Source organism: Rhincodon typus, chromosome 5 (genome assembly GCF_021869965.1).
Source record: "Rhincodon typus isolate 14 chromosome 5, sRhiTyp1.1, whole genome shotgun sequence".
Classification (NCBI taxonomy): Eukaryota; Metazoa; Chordata; class Chondrichthyes; order Orectolobiformes; family Rhincodontidae; genus Rhincodon; species Rhincodon typus.
Genome location: NC_063336.1, coordinates 94,590,070 through 94,612,533, shown reverse-complemented (window position 1 = coordinate 94,612,533; position 22,464 = coordinate 94,590,070). Strand labels below are relative to the sequence as shown.

The following is a 22,464-nucleotide window of genomic DNA, read 5'->3' as shown; positions in this document are numbered from 1 at the left end:
GAAAAATGCCAAAATGCTGAAAAATGTTGCATTTATTTGCATAAGGCTATTCTTAAATGTTCTGAAGGAAAAATGAACCTTGGTAGCATGAACACATTTATTTTGGTACTTTTAAATAGGTGATGTGTTCTGTGGCTAGACAGTTTGCACACGGTACAGAACATTTTGTATATTTTCATGTCAGCATGTTTTACTTTTCGATTTTAAGGCTATGCTGTTGTTACAAGTATTAGCATTCCTCTTGAAAAAGGAATGGACAGAAAGAAGCTAAACAGTGCCATCTCACGTGTGGATACACAGACTTATCAAACTTGGCTACTTGTGCCACGCAGTTTTCACATCAATCACTCATCATAATTTGACGCTCAGAAGAATAGAGGAGAAAGATCATGATATCTCAAAGCAGAAATTTATTAAAGGTAGTGATCATTTGATCAGTAATAAATTTGTGAAGAAAATTCACATTGAAACTACTTCAAAAAACAGTTTTTGGTTATTTGCCCAAGTGTTGCCAACATGTTCTGGTCCACTATGTAAGCATTTGTGGAATATTAAGAACTATACCAAGATATGCATTAACCAACACAACACCAAACAATTCAATAAGAGCCAAAGTTAAACCTAACAAATGTCCGTGCCTGTTCACAAGCACAGGAACAATGCTGTGGTAGTTTACAAAGCTAAGTTGTAATAGAGTGGCAAGACAAATTAGGAACTCCATCAGACTCTGTATAGACCACCACATTATTGACAGTTGTCACAGTTTGTGCACTTATACATTTCCTTTGCTTTTAATCTGTCAAATAAAAAAAAGTTACCTTGCTGTAGAAAGAATGTCTGGTTTTTCCCAGAAAGAAAATGATTAGCCTACCTTCTGCAGCCACTGTGTATTGTTTTCCATTACATTTTCAAGTTGTCGAAGTCTTTGCAAAGAGCCATCACTATCTGTTTCTGGAGAGTCCCTTTGCACCGTGTTCGGCACATGATGATTTGCCATTGAGCGGCAGTTGTCCACCTCGGGGAGCAAGAAGGTATAACTGCAAGGCCCATGCTGTATTTGATAATGCCTTTTTCCAGTATTATCCAAACTTTTGTGACCCCCTGCGCCCAGGGAGAGACTGCAGCTGAAGAAAAAAAGAGAGGGAATCAACATTTTCTGTGTCCGTTCAAAGTGCAGTTAGTCCTCTGTATATTAAGTGCAATCCAAGATTTTTTTTAAAGATCTGTCAAAAGATTTTTTTTCCAATTGTGCTGTTTTTATCCTCTGGAATTCTGTGGTAAAATTGCCAAGTACAAAGTACTGTGAACTGTTACTGCTTGATGTTCTGTCAAAACTGGAGTAATAAGGTTCTGTATTACTTCCTGTAGTCTTTCAGTCTGTGTTGCGCAGGCAGAGACAATGCTGCAAAGCAAACACAATTCCCCACTGGCTTGGTTTCCCAGCTTGAAAGTGCCCTTTTATCTGAAGCTTTACTGCACGTTTCTGCAAGCTGCTGTATCTGACTCAATCAATGCAGCTTTTTATGATAACTTGACAGGAATTGCAGTGGTGTTGTGTGCATTTCCCTCAGGGCTGTCAGTTATCTTCCACCAGGGAGGTCACCCTTAGACAACACGGATACACGAGTGTGTTTCTGACCAATGCAGCCGGCGTTTTCCAAAACTCCAAAGAAACACGATTGGCCAATAACAGAGCCACTGGTAATTCCCTTTCAGCCTTTCAAGTGGGGATGTATGAATAGACAGAAGAAATCATTCTGGCTTCCCTCGGACTACGTGCTGGAGAGAGCATTGTAGCGCTAGAAATTGAAGAATGCACAAATAGCGTATACGATGGGTAATGCCTCACACACAATTTGCTATGAAATAACTAATGCTTTCATTCAATGATACTTAATTTAAACAAGAAAGTCAGAAATGTTTGTGTCCTGCACTAAAAGTATATAAATGGCACATTAGAAATTTCTCAACTGCATTGAGTCCGGCAAGTAACAAATGTCAAGTGCTGTCAGCAATTGAAAACCTTACAACATCGTTCTACCTGTCACATGGCACTGTATACATTTCCAGCAGCGAATCACAATATAAGTCTGCGCATTTAAATTCAAGAAAATATTTTGTCACAAATCCAGAACTTTTTAGCAATGCCTTACAGACATGATTTGTTTTAGTTTTGAGTGCCAAGGATATTTATGTTGCGTATTGAAAATGTAGCACATTCATTAGGACACTGGACGTAATCTCCTTTCCATTGACAAACCTCTGCTGCCTTTGGTTGTGAGAAAATTATTCCCAGTATGCCAGTAAGTCTGCCATCCTTTTCATCAATTAGTTTGGTGAGTTGTCAGCCCAAACATTATTGTACCATGCAGGTACTGTGGAACAAAGTTTTCAATGTTACCAATTAATCCACAGACTGCATCAAAACTTCACTCTGCTTTAAATGACTGAAGTAATTCTGGAACCAGTTCAGATAATCCTTTTGAAAATCTGCCAAGCTGCAAATTATTATATGGGGATTGATTTTCCTCTGCAAAAGAAGCAAAAAATAATCTGTTTATAAGAATGGTGTGTTACCTTAAGTTCAGAAATATTTTACAGGTCAGTCTTTTCCTCTGACATGGCTACTTTTTAAGTGTAGTTATTGCAGTTAATTGTTCAGTTTTTCTCCTGAAGGAATATGGCCCTTATGAATGCCTGTGACACCAAAAGTGATCAATTTGCATGTAAAGCCAATGAGTTGTGTGCTCTAAAGTTTAATAGGTCCCGCACTCCAATGGGAAAAAAAATTGATTTTCTCTCTTAAGTCTTTAAAATACAATTGCCAGACAGTGTTCCTTGGCAGTTAAGCTAAAAGTAATTTAACTTCTTGGGAAAAAAAGAAAATTCAGCTTGATCTTGCTCTAGATAGATTACAATTTTTATTTAAAGTGTACAGAGTGTGAGAAATGTTTCCTGGATAGCATATATTACCCAATTTAAAAAGCATTGGTTATAAACTTGCAGTGATTTTGCTTTGCTGATAGATTGTGCCCTTTGTAGCAGCTTGTTTGCAAAGCAAGCATTAAAGCAGTGAAGCTAATGGGTTTGAGAGTAGGATATTAACTTCCACAATTCTCTTAGGACAAGGGTTCAAATCCCACCACGGCAACTGGCAAAATTTAAATGCAACTAATAAAAGTCTGGACTATGAAGCAAGTCTCAGTGATGATGCTGTGGAGCTACCATTGATTGTTGGTAAACCTATCTTTCAGTGATGGAAATCTGCCATCCTTACCTGGTCTGGCTTATATGTACTCCAGTTGCACAGTTATATGGTGAACAACTAACTGCTCATTGAAATGGCATAGCAAGTCACTTATTTCAAGGGCAGTTGGGGATGAGCAACAAACACTGGCCTTTCCAGCAATGCCAACATGAAAGAGTAAAAGACAGGCTAAATTATTAAACATGGCTTTACCTGTCAAAGTTATTTGGCAAGTAATAATTATTTTAGTATTTGGCTGAATGTGTACAAAAGATGAAAGTCTTAAAATGGTAAGCATTATATGCTGCAGTTGGTGCAATATAGTTGGCAGAATATGGATAAACTTTCCCCAGCGATATAGAGTTTCAGGTCTGAACCTCCTTTTGGGAGATACCTCAGAACAGACATGAAGCACTTCTTCAGAGGGAGCAAACGAAAAATCATCCAGTTGACCATTTTTACTCACTTTACTGCAACTTACAGAGCAGTACTGAAAGAGTTCAGGGACTGCTTAAAACTGAATATTTTCCAAATTTTTTTTAAGCGTTCAACAAAGGGAACTAATTCTGCAAACAATTTATTTATGACTTATTAAATCGTAATTGCTTGTCCATATCCTCTGTTTATCTCTGAATATTATTATTTTAAACTGCACTTGAATTTAATTGCTTTTCCTCAAGTGTTAATCATAATTAGTCGTGCAGTACATTTTAATTTGTGTGTTTAAACCATTTTTTAAATTAACTGTCTTGGCAAGAATCGCAACATTCAAAATTGGACTCTGCACAAAGTGCCAGTTCATACTAGATTTTTTTGCTGACATTTTATGTCTTAACCACAAATGGAGGCATGAATAACAGTTAAAGTCTAAATTGAAATACAAGAGAAAATGTAATAGTAATTCTTAATTTTAGATATCCTTCTGTAAGTGAAACCTATGCGAACTTATGGGTTGAACATTTGGGAGGGGATGTTTTTATTTGATCAACCTGCTCAAAGACTAGGGTGGGGAGAGGCTGGCAGCAAGTTTGGGCCATAGTTAGTGGACCATAAGACAATAAGATACAGGAGCAGAATTATGCCATTCAGGCCATCGAGTCTGCTCTGCTTGTCAATTATGGCTGATATGTTTCTCAACCCCATTCTCCATGCCTTCTCCCATAATCTTTGATCACTTTGATCCATCTCTGTTTTAAACACACTCAATGACTTGACTTCCATAGCTTTCTCTGGAAATCAGTTCACAGATTAATCACCCTTTGATTGAAGAAACTGCTCCTCATGTCAGTGTCATTGCTGACTTTGAGGCCTCAGGTTCTTGTCTCTCCTCCGGGTGGAAACATCATATCCACGCCACTCTATCCAAGCATCTCAGTATTCTCTAAGTTTCAGTGAAATGTCCCCTCATCCTTTTGAATTCAATCAAGTACAGATTGAGAGACCTAAACACTCCTCATATGACCAGCACTTTAGTCCTAGGGTCATATAAACCTCCTCTGAACCCCCTCCAAGGCCAGCACATCCTTCCTCAGATAAAGGGCCCAAAACTGCACTAAATATTCCAAATGTATTCAGACCAGTGCTTTTTACAGCCTCAGCAGTACATTGCTGCTCTTGTATTCTACACTTCTTGAAATGAATGCTAACATTGCATTTGCCTTCCTAATAGCCATCTGAACCCAGATGTTAACCATAAGAGAATCCTGAACTAGGACTCCTAAGGTGCTTCAGGTTCCTAGAGCCTCCCTCCATTTAGAAAATAGTCTATGCCTGTAATCTTCCAACCAAAGTGCATAACCTCATACTTTCTCACATTGTATTTCATCTGCCACTTCTTTCCCTCTCTCCTGGCTTTGCTATGGGTCTTGAACTCAGCTGTGGTATTAACATTGCACTACTGGGGTTTCTGGCTGACTAGAGAGTGTGGATGGAGAGACAGTCTTCACCTGTCAATTGAAGAATGTTTTTTTGAAGTGTTCATGGTAGGGATCCATAACCGGCTTGTCACCAAGGTCAGACCAAGTATTTTTAAGATATGCAACACGGACCAAAATCTTCTCAATACTCCTTTTATACAGTAAATTCCCAATAAGGTTAACTCAGCATTATTTGCTTTAATGTTAATAATAGTGACAATATAGTTGTTGAAAGTTGTGAATTTCAATATAGCATAGTTTGCTGCAGGCTTCCTTTTCTGTGGCCTGCCTCCTTAGAAGACCTTTTCCCTATGCTTCTGCTCCTGTACTAAGTCCTGAATATCCCAGTCTTTCTCCAGTTGCAGATCTTATCTTCAGTCCGTCATTCGCCCCCAGGCATTGTTCCTGCCCTCTCTTCTGACCTTTAAACTTTCTGGTGTCTGGTCGCTCCCAGCTCCACCTAGTGGCGGAGGTTGGTCAATGCAGACAGTTCTGGAATTCTGCTGTAATCACATAAACCAGCATCTACCACTAGTTAGAACATGGTCAATTTAAACATCATCAGACTTGCGTAATTTTAACATTTAATTGCAGTACTTGCATGTATTTCTTCTATATTTATAATTTATTTTATTTTTCATGTCATTTTAATTATTAATGTAGGCATTAATACTCTCTCAACTTAATGTTCTAAAGATTTTTCAACAGAGAAAGTCCTGAAATACCTAACTGCACTCTGGTTCTCATATTTATTAACTTGGTTTGTTTTACACATTATTGCAACTGGAAATATATAGAGTTACACACTCATGGTGTACTGTTTTAACCCATACAAGTTAGACATGTCTGACAGAACCTAACTCCACATTTGACATAAATTTCTATGGCAACCTATGATTCACTTAACGTTGTTTATTCCTTAAATCTGCAACTGTAGAGTGGTGCAACAGACCAGAGAATTATAAATGTTTCATTCTTCAAACAAAATTGTAAGAATGAGTCCAGAAAATACTGGCCAGTCAGTTTAATCTCAGTGGTTGAAAATCTTTTAGAAATGATAATTTCAGACAAAATCAACAACCACTTGGGCAAGTGAGGATTAATTAAGAAAAGACAACACAGTTTTATTAAAGGAAAGTCCTGTTCAACTAACTTCCAAGAGATTTTTCATGAGGTAGCGGAGTAGTCGGATAGGGTAATGTTGTGATGTGATGTACATCAACCTTATTTTGAAAAAAGGTGTAGCTGTCGGATTTCTCCAATTCTCTTGCATTTACCCTGTATCTAACGAGGTTGTTTACCCTCACTGGGGAATCTAGAACAGCTGCTTACACTTTCATGGTAAGCAATTGATCTTTTGAGACTGAGGTGAGGAGAAATGCACTCAAGAGAATTGTAAATCTTTGGAACTCTGCCTCAAAGAGTTGTGGGTGTTTAATTTTTTAATGTATTTAGGACTGGATGGAAGGCCTTTTAATCCAGAATCCATTGTTGACAAGGTTGCTGCTAATTCCAAAGCTCAGAACTCTCCCAATTCAGTCAGGGCACGTGCACCAGAGCAGGACAGAAGATGGACTCCGAGAATGTGTTGAAAGCCGACATGAAAAAATGCAACATTGAGATCAACTCCTGAGACCTTTGTCCTAGAATCAAACAGAGGCATGAATCTGTGGGAGGGCTCCCAGCTTTTTGAGACCCAGTGATGACAAAATGGAAAGGGAAATGCGAAGGCAGTAAAAAGCACATGTCATGACTTGAACAAATAATACACCACCAATCAGCAGATCTCATCAGACATTTTCGGACACGTAGGAGAGAACTGACCTTGTCTGCAAGTGGTGGTCAATAAAATATTTAAGACCAAGGTTGATAAAGTATTGCTCTGAAGCATTATGGAGAATAGGCAGTAAAATGAAGCTAAGGCAGACAATCAGACATGAGCATGTTGAGTGGCAGCGCAGATTCTGGGAACTATGTGGTTTGCACTTCCTCCTGTTTCTCATGTTTTATCTGCTTCTTTGTTGTTCTCACCTGGATGCAGATGCTGAGTCTGGCGGGCCATCCATGAACAGGATAAGTGCATGTTGGTCTCACTGATGCTCTGCACATTCAGAATGCCAGTTTAAAAAGGAAAGCTTTGTTTTAGCTGTTCATCACCACACTGAAGTGCAGCAAAGTTACTGTCTAACTGCTGAGTGACTGCAAAGTTGGGGTGACCCATTAGAAGGGAAATGAAGAAAGAGGACACTTAAATGAGAACCCTGCTTGAGGCACTTCCACTTAATATCTCTTGCCCCCAGCCCACTTGTGCACAACAGAATGGGAGAGTCAGCATGAATGATCAATGCCGGATATGGGACTGAAAGACTTAATATTTAATTGAATACAATAAACATAGTGATGATCTCTTGAGGATTATGTAAGAGAGTAAAATAATATTTTATGGGGAACATATCTAAAATTAGGCCGTCCAAACAGCCTTTGTAGTAATGTAGAGACTATCCTTATAACCTGTAAATAATCACAGAGATTAACAAAATCTTGCTTACTTTACATGACTTTTCTCATTAGACCAGAAGGTGACTATCAGTGCACATAATAGACCATGTAAGCCCACAAAGAACCCAGATACATGGAAGGTTCGAGTGGCATCATACAACAACCAGCAGGTCACTGAAAGGTGCCAGAAGCAAAGAAATTCAGGGATGTGTTTTGTTGGCAATGCCTACCTGTCCAACACGCAAGAGGGTCTTATTCCAGAACCTTACAGATGTTAGAACATCCTCCAAGGAAAGAGGGATCCTCCTGATCTGATCATTGGGAAAACTAATCTTCTGCTCCATATCCTGTGTTCAAGGTATTGGCTCCTCCAAGCTCAAGTTCTTTATCCAAGTGCTTTGGCCTTTGGAGTGGTATGTGGCTGAGGATAAGGCAACTTTCAGATTTGCAGTTTGGTTTAATATCTGGCCAAGTCAGAAACTTGCTAAAACAGTTCCCACTTTTCTGAAGGTTCAAAATTTCTTGTGAATTGAATCTAAATATCTCAAACAAATTCTTACATGCCACTAATGAAAGTATTGCACAAATTGATAGTAATTTAACAAAACTTGGAAATCAAAGGTAGTTTGCGTTGAAACATTTCACAGCATGAACTGGAAAGGGAGTGTATTCCATGCTGAACTTGCGATGAAAATTTTGCTTCATGACAAATGTGTTTACTCCTCTCATCAACATCCAGATCAACAGTTTTCCCAAATGGTAAGGGATAATTTTCTTGTCATTGTCTCTACGGAGTACTCACTTCTATGAAAACACAGGATAAAGAGACCTGCCTGCTTTTGTTTTGAGAACATCGCTTACAGGGCAGCACCTGTCAAAAAATGGTACTTAATGTTGCCCCCTGACCCCCAACTCTGGACGGTCAATAGTGGTTATGCATGCAGGCTGAAAACCTGAGAGTGATAGTTGGAGATTTTCACAGATAACCAGAAGTCCTTGATCAGCAGGTGAGACCATGCTTGCCAGGGAACAAGTAACCTCAAATGTACTTATTAACTGAGTTTGCACATTGCTTTAACTTTGCATTTAAAGTGTTTTTTGTTTAAATCTTTATTGTGAGATCCAAGAAGTAAAAGCAGCCTTTGGCAGCAGTGTATATTAATCTCTTTGTTTGGCCAGTGCTCAATTTCTTTCTGATATTTATCATTCAGTTATTTCTGGAAGTCATTAATGAGTTATCCACAATAACATTGGTGTATTTAATAGATTTAACTGAGCCTTGGATAGGCAACAATTTGGAGAAGAGGATTATTGGACATTAGACTCATAAGTTTGCTCTTTTATTAAATTTTTCTCAGGAATTTGTGTACCCCAGGCAAGGCATTTATTGCCCATTGTTAATTGCCCTTGAGAAGGTGAACAACGTCTGCTTGATGTTTATGATGTATTGTTGATATTCAACTGAGGGAGTTTGATGTATCTTGAGATGGTTAAAAAGTAAAGGTACCATAGTCTTACCAAACCATCACATTGCTCTCTCATTAAAGAGGGGCAACTGGTGGCAGTTTAACCTGAAGGTCACTATGCCTCAGGCAAGGGGAGAGATCAAGAAGGAGAGTCCTTTATGATAACCTCAGCCAGTGTGCGAATCTTTACAGCTCAGTCATTGTCCTGTTAAAAGAAGGCTGAAAGATACGTTCCTTCTTCAACATTCCTCTCTCTAAAAAAGTTATTTTTGTCAGGAGTTGTTTCTGAATAATTACACATCAAGAAACTTGGAATATTTTTGCTGTTCTTTGCCTTTTGAAAAATGCTTTGCTTTTGAAATGAGATAACTATCACTGAATATTATATGTTCATTGAAAATTTCTAAGTACAACAATGCCTGCCCACCTGTTACAACCTCAGAATGTTTAGCAATCCTCTAATACACAAGGGCACACCCAAACTTGTGTGCACGCTAATTCATAAATCTGTGATCATGACGTCCAGCAGTAGGTATAAAACCCTTCATTCATATTTTGCATTATATGAATTACATAACATTTAAAACAGATATGTAGTAATTATAGACAATAACAGTGTTGTGCAATAAGGATATTATGTCAATAATTACCATTGATCAATGACATAATGTGATTATCTATAATAAGACTCTGGCTCTCAGAGGAGGACAAAGATCCTGTTTTGTGATAGGTGAATCACAACCTAGCTGAGTGTGCTCCTATAAATTTCCTTTTGCTTTGTGCCTGCTTCTTGTACTGTACAGTCCCTTTTGAGATTGATTTGTAGCTGATCATGATTGGTTTCTCCCTGCATGAGATGTCTCTTGACATGGGTATATATCTGCATTCCTTCATTGTCACTGTCTGATATAGGGCAGTTCAGTGGTTAGCACTTCTGCCTTGCAGCGCCAGTGACCCGGGTTTGATTCCACCCTCGGGCGACTGTCTGTGTGGAGTTTGCACATTCTCCCTGTGTCTGCGTGGGTTTCCTCCGGGTGCTCCGGTTTCCTCCCACAGTCCAACGATGTGCAGGTTAGGTGGATTGGCCATGCTAAATTGCCTATGGTGTCCAAGGATGTGTTAAATTAGGTGGATTAGCCATGGGAAATGCCAGGTCTGGGTGGGATGGCTCTTCAGAGGGTCACTGTGGACTCGATGGGCTGAATGGCCTGCTTCCACACTGCAGGGATTCTGTGATTCTATGAACGCTATTGTGGGAGCAAGAGCAAATTAAAGAAGAGGAAAGTTTGTGGTTATATTGAAAAGTTTTTGTTAGATAGTTGAAACTGTTGTGAATGATTTTCATTAAACAGTAGTCCAATGTATGAATGTAAAAGCTAGGAGCAGGAATGGACAATTCAGCCCATCGAGCCTGTTGCTCCATTTAATACAATTATGGCTGATCTCACTATGGTCTCAACTCCACTTTCCTACCTGTTCCCCATGCCATTTGACCATGACTAATTTAAAAAGTAAGGGAATCAAAACTGTACACAGTCCTCCAGATGCAGACCATGCTTTGTGTCTTTGCATTTGCATCCCAGCCAGTCATCAGCATTGCAGATTTATAGCCAAATGGATCTGCTAACAAACGTGAGTGCTTTCAGTGTTACTTCTTCTGAGATCGGCCCAAAATGTACTGCAGTTTGTTTCAGCATTTATGTGGATTGAGCTGTTATGTAAAATTGTGACGGCTCCATGTTACCTTGTGACCAGACTTTCAGCAGCAAGTAAGGAGATCCAATACTTATACAGTGCCTGTTGCCAACCAGTATTTGTGGACTTGACAAAGATTTCATTGCAAATTCAGAAAAATTGAATGACTAGAAAAGGTAAAACTCTGAAGAAGCCAGAATCAGAGAAATCCAGAGTTTAAAGGAGTTGAGAGTGCAATAGTCATCAAAGAATTTAAACAGATGATTAAGAGTTTGAAAATTGAAGCTGTTTTGAAACCAGGAGTTAATGGAAGATAGACATAGGGATAGATAGGTATACTGGGTAAGTTAAAGTTGCTGTGAAAAAGAATACAAACAGTACAGTTTTGGATAAGCTGAAGTTTATAGTATACACAGGGCAGAAGGCCAGCCAGAAGAACTGTGAAATGGTCAATGCCAAGATACAGATAGGGGAGTTAATGACCGATAATGGCTGAAATCGGGTGGAAGCAAATGATACGATTGAGGTGCAAGTATATAATCTTTTGAGAATGGAATGAAAAGCATCACTGAAGGGGGGAATGGAAACCAAGGTTCATGCAGAGAAGCGAACAGAGATGAAGGATATAGAGTTTGTAGTGGGGCCAAAGATAGCGAGCACAGTCTTCACATAATTTAATAAAAGAAAATTGCAGTTTCTTGAAAGCTCGGTGTCAGATAAGAAGTCTGACAGTAAAGAGCCAGTAGAGGATTAAAATAGATAATGTAGAAGTCATTCCGTTCCCTGATTGAGCTAGCTACGTGTATATTAATGTTTTTTGTGAAGAGACAGCGTATAACTGAACTGAAAAGAGCTAGCGAGAAATCCTTGAAAATGCCAGAGTAGTACTGCAGGTTTGACAAGAAAAGCTGTTTCTAGAAATGCTCTAGTTATAAATGGGTAAGGAGCAAAAGAATCAACCTGAGGCTGACCCATCAAGCTGGACAATAAAGAGGGAATGCTGTGGTTTCCCGTGCTGAAGTTATTTAGAGGGAGATGAAGAAGAAAAATGCCCCACACAGTCACCCTCACAGAGAATGTTGTTTGTCCCTTAAGTTAAGCCCAAATTTCAAGCAATGAAATACTATTTTCCTTTCTCATGGTATGCATATTTTGGAAGCCCACAGAGTAACTGGAAAGGAATGGCTGCATTTTTATCTCATGAATATATGAGGGCAGATTGCGGCTTCCTACAAGATCTGAAAGGATTTTAAGATTTAGGGTGGGGGCAGAGGCTAAACGTTTACATTGCTCATTTGAATTTTTATGAAACTTCCATTCTATGCACCATCAAGGAAACACAAGAAACTGTGGCATTTGTGGGCAGAAGAATGCCGCCACCAATCTTCTTTGCTTGGAAAGATGCAAGGGCCTATTTGGTTTATAGTGGTTAAAAACTAACCACTAATTGGTCTTAACAAAAAGAGATTCTTGTCTTAACAAGATGTATTGCATATAGCAATTAGATTCAAGTTATTTTAACTAGTTTCTGTTTCTTTTAAAAATAGATGTAGGATTAAGTATTTGATAGACATTTTTGAAGTAATAAACAATGGACTAAGTCATTCTCAGTGATGAGTGCTTGTAAATACATTGTATAAAAATGTAGACTGCAGTGGGATACCTTTTTTTATAATGTTTGAAATGATAGCTAAACCTTGTACATTTGATGTGCTAAATGCAATTTTACCACATTGTAAATTTTACATAACCAAAATTATTAAGAGACATAAATAAGAGACATAAATAACACGTATTTGGTGTTCCCTCTGAACTGCATGCTACCACTGCAGGGATCTGTGCATGACAATCGGCGTTGTGACACCATTCACAGCATTGACTTCCGGTTTTGGCAGTCACTGCCATGCACAGACCTCAGAAATCTGCGCAGAGAAAAACATTTAGCAGGCATGCTACATGTGTCTCCTTCAAGATCCAAAGTCATTCACCAGATTGTCCAACTGTATGATGTCATCCAATTAGTGAACTTGATGCAGTCTCAAGTATTGACCCTTTCAGAGCCAATACCTTACATAACATCTCCCTGAAGCTTTTTGTTTTATCCCCCAGAGTTAGCATTTGCACACTCATAATTACTGTTATCCAATTTCTCCCTCAAGTCTCTAACTCTCAAACTCTCAAATTCAGATGGATTGGTAGTTTTACAATTCTTCCAGAATATGTTCTCTTTAGAATTCAAAGATTGATAGGACTGTAGTGTGAGAACTGTTGACCTTCACCCTCCATGGTCTATGAACTGTTCTTGCACTGGAGGACTTTTTATTGCTTAGATGTCTTTCACAAAGAATGTCATTCCTGCTAACCTGGATCTCTGGTCCATTACTTCATTGGTGATGAAAGACCCTTACTCCTAAGTGTCTTTCACTGAAGAATTCTTCACTATTGAATTAGAAAGTTACCACATATAAAAATATTGTGAAACCTTAATCTCATAAATTTTCAACATGGTAAATGAATGCTCAGTGAAAACAATTCCTTACTTCTTTGCAGTATCCTGGATTCCTGAACTTGGGAATTTGTACTTTTTGAAGTGTCATGCCATGTAACTTTGAATCTTAAGAATTATGCTACTGGGATCATGACATTTGAATTTTATGTATTCTCTATCTTAAGAACCATTTCTTCAAGGTGTCCAATTCTGTTTTTAAATTCTGCAGTATCTCAATACTGCTATAATCTCTTTCCCTTTGAAGATGTTACTTCTGTAATAGCAATTCTGCTTTAATTTTTATATACAAGTCTTTATAGCTGTAAAACTATTTGGACTTCTGGAAATTTCTTCTTTTATGAATGTTTTCACCATTGCATCTTGTTGTATTATGAGTAGCAGAATACTACTATCAATCCTACTTGGCTTACAGTGATAGAAGAGCAGTGAGTCATGAGTTTTAACAAACAGAGTCTCTTATTTTACAAGATGTAATTTATTGCGTGATGAGTATAAGTTACATTAGTTAATTAGACTTTGTTACTAAGTCTGTTGGTAGATGCAGATGATGCACTTGATCCAAAGCTATTCTCCTGATTTTGCCACCTATACTGTATGAAATGATCAGATTGAGTGCAGTGGGTTGCAGTCCCCAACATTAATCCTTTCAGAAGCATTAGCTGGTTCAACAGAAAGCAGGACATATAATTGTCAAATTTTTGATATTATCCAGGATATAAGCTCCAATTTGAAGATCACTTTGGTTAGGTAGAGGATTCTTTCACATGACTTTTGATAAAGCACTGAGGCAAAGTTATGCATTATTATCTAACAAATAGCTTTTTTTGATGTGTTGAATGACAAAAGGTATTCTGGACATTACTGAATGAATTGGAGTACTATTAAAGTTGATACATTGATGAACTAAGCTGTTGTCTAGTACCTTCAACGTCTTCAAAAAATGACTGAGACACAGTGATATATACACAAAGATATGTTATAGATTCAGGTGGCTCAAAAAGATCTTCAAAAATAATAAAGATGTGCATTCATATAGCACTTTTCAAAACCACCAGATGTCTCAAAACACTGCAGTCGATTAAGCACTCTTGAACTTGATGCTGCAGCCAACATGTCCACGTAAAACTCCCACAAACTGCAATATGATAATGATCAGACAACATGCTATTTTTAATATTGAATGAGAGATAAATATTATTTGGAACACCAGGTATAACTCCCTCGCTTTTGTTCAATAGGGTGCCAAGAGAACAGTAATCTCATGTCTCACCTGAAAGACACCACCTCTGACAGTGCAGCACTGTCTCTCAAGCCCAAAATGGGACTTGAACCCAGGACCTTGAGACTTAGGTGAGTCCTGTCAACTGAGCCACAGTTGAAATGGCTATTGGCTTTGCTGTGAGGGTATTAGTTTGAAGATACAAGATTCTGTTTTAGCTGTATATTGGTATGAGCATCTGCAGATCCCAGTGAATGCTATTTTCATCTTCGACAAAGTCCTTTGCAGTTACCAAGAAGGGCATACAGATGCAGATTGGTTCATCTTAAAACTTTATTTTTCATTTAAAGATTTATCATACAAGGTATGTTCAGGCATTGTGTTCCATGTGGAATTTCCCTAACCATATTCAAAATCTAGAACTGCTTATTACTTACATTATTGTGGCCTCCAGCTACACATAAATGTATTATGCTTACCACATCTTAACTTTTGATAGTTTAAAAAATGATATAACTTGCAACTTCAATTGTATTTTCATGTAACCATTTACAAGAAATAATTTTAGCTTCAACTGCAGAATTACAATAAAGAGGGAAAAACATGCTTACTCCTATGTCGTGACTTATCCTATTTTTAGAAGGTCCCAAATCATTTTTCAATTATTTGACCACTTTTCAAATGAAATCATTGACAAGATAACGGCAAACATAACTGCCTTTTAATCCACAGCAAGATCCCTTCAAGTCCTTCGTCACACCGTTCCTAACAGATTTTAGTAATGTCCTGTAAGTGTGCCTGTAAATTTGTGTATATCTCTCCCATCCTTCTTAAATAATTAAATGACTTCGGTGATATTCTAATCAAAGGGGACAATTTGTGTCTTTCAGCATCTGCAGAATTTTATTCTGTTTTGTTAAAATGTTGGTTGAGGAAGGAATGTTGGCCCCGTCCCTGGGAGAACATCGTGATCTTCAAATAGTCCCATGGAAACATTTACATCCATTTGAACAGCCAGAAGGGAACTCAGATTAATGGCTCATGTGAAAAAGGGCACCTCCTGCACCGAGGTGCCAATTTAGATTTATGCAACGAATCCTTTGAGCGCTTGATCAGACAACTTTGTCTCAGAATCAAAATTGTTGCTTAAGTCCTAGAAAACCAGAACTTTCTGGCTGCCTCCCAAAATAAGTCTCAGGCCTTCAGTGTTTCACATCTCTCTTCAGATATATACATGCACCGTAAAGAAAGCATTTTTGCCTACTTCCCCTGCTGTATTGTGATGGACTTTGAGGTATGATTACAACTTAAATTATGAAAAGTTCATGTCCCACTATACTGTCTGTGTAATTATTTGCTCACATGGGATAGTTAAAGACTTTGTCTTTGGATTTCAGAGTTGAAAAATATGTTTCCCTAAGCCACCTGTAAAAATACTGAAATTCTTTTAATAAATAGAGAACTTATAGTATTAAGCCACCTTATAGTAATGCTCTTGGCCTTAAGTCTACATCATAGCTTTCCTTTTTCATTTTCATTTTGTTTTTAGTTAATTAACTCATTGAATGTTACTTGTATCAGCTTGCATATTTTCTAGATTAGTTTATAGAAAGCGTTGAAGAGCAGGTACAACGATGCATGAGGTTAATGCTGTTTCATTTCATTGTGAAACCAACATACGTACAAGATATCAACCAAATAGGTAATCTTTGAAAGTTTCTGTCCTCCCATCTGTATTCAGATATATAGTTGCCACCTAAGATTAAATTTCAATGTTTTCCCTCATTGCAGGTAGTTTCGGTCATGATAGCAATCTGAAAAAGTTGCTTGTTTTCACTCCATTTTAAATTTTTGTGTAACGCATAGAAAAACAGTATTACATACAGTTTCCACAGCACAGACACATCTATCTATTAGTAACAGAGTAAGATCTTCTATTGAATATAATGTTTCTGTACTTGTATAACAATTCCTCTGCTGACTTACCATGAATAATTTCACAGGAGATATAATTCCAACTTTCAAAACACTGAAAATAAAACCAGAGAATTTCCTATGAGTTGCTTCCATTCCTCACCATAATGTTTGAGAGAATGCAGCAGAAACCCGAGTTTTTAAGTGTTTGACACACAGCTTCAGAAATGATGTTTTGTTATCTGTTATATCAGCTAATTTTCTGATCATATTTAAATCATTTGTGCCAGGTCCATTATATTACTTGCTTTGGAAAATTATTGACCACATCATAGCTATTTATTTTTATAAACTTTTCTGCAACTTATTTTAAAAAAGCACATAAAATGCCTTAAAGACCAGAAAACAATAGTTTGAAATGGAAACTCTATGCATTTCACTCAAAGATTGATACATTTTGCTACACGCAGAATTGCCACATTGCTGTTATATTTTTCCTGCCAAAACTATAAGCACAGATTGTAATAATTAAATAAATGAATGTGAAATACTTGAGAATGAAAAAAATCAATTTAGGAAATTGAAGTCGGAAACGTTTTGTTTTAACTGTAATTACTTTTTAAAAGCTTATTTCAGAGAAGTGTTTGTAACTTTGCTAATTTACCATAGACTGTAGTATATGAGTCTATCTTTAAAATCTCCAAAAGTCTTTCCAGAAAAAAGAATCAGCTTACACACTAATACAATGTGTGTATAAATGTGAACTACTAGAGTGGGTAGTTACCATTTTATAGGTATACGAATATATGAAAAAGTACTTAACACAGATAATTCATACTAACTTAATATGGCACTGTTTACTAAGTGAATTAATTGGACAAAGAAACCTTTAACCACAAACAAGGATTTTCAAACTGTCAAATTAATTGTCTTTAGTATCTTTAACAGACGGTTTGTCAAATTTTTAAGTCTCCTTAGCTATGGCATCATTTGTAAAGATTGCTGTCTCATAAGTCTCATTTTCATCCCAACAAAACATCTTCCTCTCAGTCGATTGAGTTAGATGTTCTGCAGTTTTCAAAATGATCTGATGATACCTCATGCATGAGTAACATCTCATGATTTCACAATGAAATCACACAAAACATCAAGTTGGTCAGTAAGAATATTTCCACTCTTGCAACATTTAATCTTCATTAAACATCCACTTTTCAGTTTTGATGCATATTATGATCCTTGAATGTTTTGATAAGGCTAACATCCAGAGATTAATCTGTGGGCATTACACTCCCTCATATAACTGCAATATGGCATCTCTTGATTTCATCATTTATTGGGCATCTGTACGAAGTCATACACTAGTAAGATGAATTTTTTATATGGGACACTGGGAATATCAGTGCACAACTTCACTATCAAACATCCAATGTTGTCAAAGACATATTGCAAAACATCCTTCAGGAAACTTGATGTTTGGCATGGCCACTATTTGAAAGTAACCACAGAGCTTAATTCATCTGTCAGTCAATCAGCCAAGTACCTCATGAATCTTGTTTTCACATGTCCTGTAATTGTCACTAGAACTGTTTTCAAACTTTTCCACTCCACAGTTTGGCTGCTGGGTCGATTGAAATTCATGACCATTCCACCCAAGTTGTTGTCATTACTTAATGGGCACTCAGGTATCTGATGATGAATCAGAGGAAGGAACTCGTCATTTTGGCATTAAGATATTTTGGTAATCTCTGAGCAAACTAGATATTTTACTGCAATACTAGACTGTTTTGTTCCATAAAGTTAGCACACAGTTAGTTGATCTGAAATTATTGCTGGCCTTGCAGTTTGGTATAGCCCAGTTCAGTGCATATATACAAAGTGCGGTTCCTGTGACCGTGTAACAATTCAGATGAGAGCCTATTCTGAAACATACTTCTCAAGATCATGCCAACGGCTGGTCCCTGTTTATTTGTTTGTGACATTCAGTCTTAGACTCCTTCTTTGAGGCAGATTCCTTCGTCTGCTCTAGCACCTTTTCTTTCATTGACACCAAATTCCCTCACTACAGCACGGTTAATTGACAAGTTTGAAAATAAGACGTCTTTTAGCTTGAAAGCAAGCATTCATCATTGGTTTTTCTGGAGGACCCATTTCTGATTGCCACACAATCATTCTATATTACCTGCCTCATTCCATGATCAACATAGAGTAGAAGGCAAGTAAAACTTGCACTTCTGGGGTCAAACATTAAGACTCACTACTAATGCAAGTATAATACTTGATCGTTGAAAAGATGGGGGAGTTCTATTATATGCCAAGTGTATGCAAAACTTTCATTTTTGGCCATGCAAAAATCAGATGGTCTTGTATGCCAGCTCAAATAATGCACTGTGAACTATGGTATATTTATTCCTTCATTGAGGCCATTGCATAGGCATATATCAGACTAAAAAGCACTTAAATAGGTTTGAAAATACTTAAGGATTTTATTGAAGTATTGAGGCAAATTTATGCTGATTCAGGGTGATTTTAATCCTGTTAGGTCCAGGCAAGTTCAACAATCTCAACCTTATTGTTATATAAAATTAACAAGCTTTAGGCCGTTTTCGGTTTTGCAATGTCATCCAAACGTAGTTTTAACACCGCTTAACTACAATGCGTAGGTTAAGTAGTCATTTGGTCATACACAACTTGAGTATTGCTGAGAAAAGACATATCTGGTCAAAAATTTTCTACTTCAACTCATCAGGACAATTTTTTAGATATGTCAATGTGAAGGTCAAACAAACTTTTTATATTGTATGAGAAGAGAGTGCTGATTGGTTGGCAAGTAGAATGCTGGACTGACAAGTTAACTCTGATTTGTAGAGGTGTTGCTGTGGAGAATGCACCAGTTGGATGATGGCTGACAGTTAATTGCCAAGCTTTGTCTCAATGTAAATCAGGCAGGTTGACTGATTAATCAAGACATTGCCCTGGAAATGAACAAGAGAATAACTGGCTCCCATTTTACTGAGTTGAAACAGATGCATTCATGTACATGTTCTTTCTGTTTGCAAAAGCTAAGGCTCTGTCTACTAGTATAGATGGCTACCAACATGTGTAAGTGTGCCACGCTGCAAGCCCAACTGACAGTCTTAAATTGGCTATCACTGCAATTTCTAGCACACTGGGAATGATTGATCGAGTGTTGTCCAATTGCTGAATCATATCTAATACTGGACACTGTGTTTTGAGGTTTACATGTATGGGCTGGTTCAATATAGTAAGTACCTTGTTTTTTGCAAACAGGAATATGCAGTTTGATACAATCAGTGTTTGGGACATGCGGCCTACATGCCTAGCATCACACTGACACTAAAATCCGTATGTCAGGTTACTCATTTGTGTGATGAGCAGAGCATTTTGGCTTGATGTTAGCATCCTGTTTATGGCAACAACACTTGTGTTGCCACTGCATAATTGAAACTTGAACCAGCTAACTACACATGTTACTCAGACTTTTGAGATACCTTACCTTGAGATAGCCTGAACACTTTTCAAAAGCAAAAGTGACAGAATCCAACTTGTGTATCAACCAGTGAAGGGAGGCTGGATGTAGACAGTAGTAGAGAATCCCTTAGCTCATTTCACAACTAGGACTTCGAAGAAAGGGAGTTCAGTTGACTGCTCCATGTCAAAAGTGAATTTGAGCACAGGATGGAGTCCATTAAGACTTGTCAGGGAATTCTTAGAGGCAGCAGCGGATTCAAACATCATCTACGTATCAGAAATATGCAAGGTGTGGGTAATTAGGTGTAAGAGTATTGAAGACCTGCTTCTCATGGAACTCAACCATTCAATCTGATCATGGCTGAACTGATTGTGGTCCTAACTTTACATTTCTGACTGCACCCATAACCCTTGTAGATCAAAAATGTGTCTAACCTAGCCTTGAATTTATCTACTGTATCAGCTTCCATTGCCTTCTGGGGAAGTGAATTCCAAAGATTACTGACACTCCGAGAAGAAATTCTTCTCAACTCCCATCTTAAATGGGATACCTCTTATTTTTATGCTGTGTCCTTAACTCCTGTTCTGGATTCCCCCATAATTGGAAACATCCGCTCAGCACCAAACTTCTCAACTGCCAGTCAACCCTCCTTACAGTATTGCATCTTTTAAAACCGTAGTCTCAATTTAAGAGAGCTATCGATCTCCACGCTAATCTCCACACTGACTTTGAGACAGATTTCATAATTGCATCCTTTTGATCTCCCATCCGGATTTTGGTGAAAGAAAATCATTGCTAATCCACAGTAATAATTCAAATATAGATGATATGGACCACACCAGACTCCTCAAAATATTTTAAGAAGGTAGTCCAGACCCCAACATTTTCTTATTTTAAAGGGAGATGTGAAGTGCCTGTTCCAGGTGCGATACGACTAGTGAAACTGCATGAAGTTAAGCAAAACACAATTTATTTAAACACTATAGTTAGAATACAAACGAAAGAAAGAGGAATTTGGATTAACTTTACTTTGGAAAACTTAACTGAATAGTAGATAAAGTATCTATTGCTAATTAACTGTTCCAATATAGTAACATCCCATAACATACCCCTTGGCAAAGAGGCAAATTCAGACAGATTCTTACACGTAGTTTTCCAATCCAGGAGGAAACAACATCAGGAGAGATTTCAGGGAAAGTAGCAGCTAGAAATCATTCACTGATATTTCCAATTCTTCTGAGACCCCAAATAGCTTCTGACTGCTGAAGCTAAAAAAAATCTATAAAGCTCGGCCTGTGAGAGCTGGCAACATCCGTTTAGGCTGTTTTAAAAAAAAAGCCCCAAGGCCTCCTAAGCTGCTTACTCAAGCCACCTTCAGTAGTTAGTTCGGTACCTCTGCCTTACAATGTCTCAAAAAAAGGACAAGCTAATTTCTTAAAGTGACAGCATCGTAACATAGGGAAGATCAAGAAAAAAAAACACCTCTTACACCATGGTCTATTATGGCTTAAACACACAGAAAAGGTATCTCTTATTATTTAATGTTATCTTTCTTTTTGCTAAATTCTGAGCATTAGTATTTCTTTGCATTGAATTCTATCTGCCATCTTTCCGTCCACTTGCCACTAGGCAGCACAGTGGCTCAGTGGTTAGCACTGCTGCCTCACAGCACCAGGCCCAAGGTTCAATTCCAGCGTTCGATGACTGGCTGTGTGGAGTTCGTACATTCTCCCCATATCTGCGTGGGTTTCCTCTGGGCACCTTGTTTTTTTTTCCCACAGTCCAAAGATGTGCAGGTTAGGTGGATTGGCCATGTTAAATTGCCCATAGTTTCCAGGGATTTGCAGGTTAGGTGGATTAGCCATGGGAAATACAGGGTTACAGGGATAGGGGTAGAGGAGTGAGTCTGAGTGTGATGATCTTCGGAGAGTTGCTGGGGACTTGCTGGGTGGAATGGCCTGTTTTCATGCTGTACGGATTCTATGATCTTGCTAAATCTGACCTTGCCCTATTATTTGCCCACTATTTGGTATAATTAGCAAAATGATATCATTTATTGTCAGAATATAGCTAAATGAATACCAAATGCTTTAATGCTTTTGGAACTCTCTGTGTAACCTTATGAAATTTCTTAGGAAAATCCACAGACATACATCTATCAAAAAATTCTGATATTTCCAAGAAAAATTACTTTAATACAAAATATCCCACCCAGAAACTTACAGGACAAGGCACTCAAATACTGCTACAAATTTAGGTTGTTCTTTTTTGTTCTTATATCTAGACAAAGCTTGTGTTTCATCACTAGATTTTTCCTGTATCAAGTTGCTAACCTATCACCAGAAGCTATAGCTTGAGATGTGAACCCTGCATTAAGCATAGATAACCAGGAAACTCTCCAGCTCTGACTACATGTCTTAGGCATGTCAGAAGGATTTGCAGTTGATTAGTCTGGTTTGGCCTCATTATAAATGTACCTTCCATGGTCATCAAGTCCTGTGGTGGAACT

At 37.8% G+C, this 22,464-nt stretch overlaps 2 protein-coding genes across 2 annotated transcripts in view; one reads left to right on the top strand and one right to left on the bottom strand.

The window, feature by feature from the left end:
• Positions 1-1,532, bottom strand: part of LOC109931991 (angiopoietin-2) — a 70,297-nt gene extending 68,765 nt beyond the window's left edge. The window contains exon 1 of the mRNA XM_048596593.1: positions 872-1,532. Within this exon, the coding sequence (XP_048452550.1) occupies positions 872-1,153 (282 nt within the window). The 5' untranslated portion in view covers positions 1,154-1,532. The remainder of the gene's footprint in view (positions 1-871) is intronic.
• Positions 1-22,464, top strand: part of mcph1 (microcephalin 1) — a 265,997-nt gene that overhangs the window by 180,311 nt on the left and 63,222 nt on the right. The gene's annotated exons all lie outside the window — the stretch shown is intronic.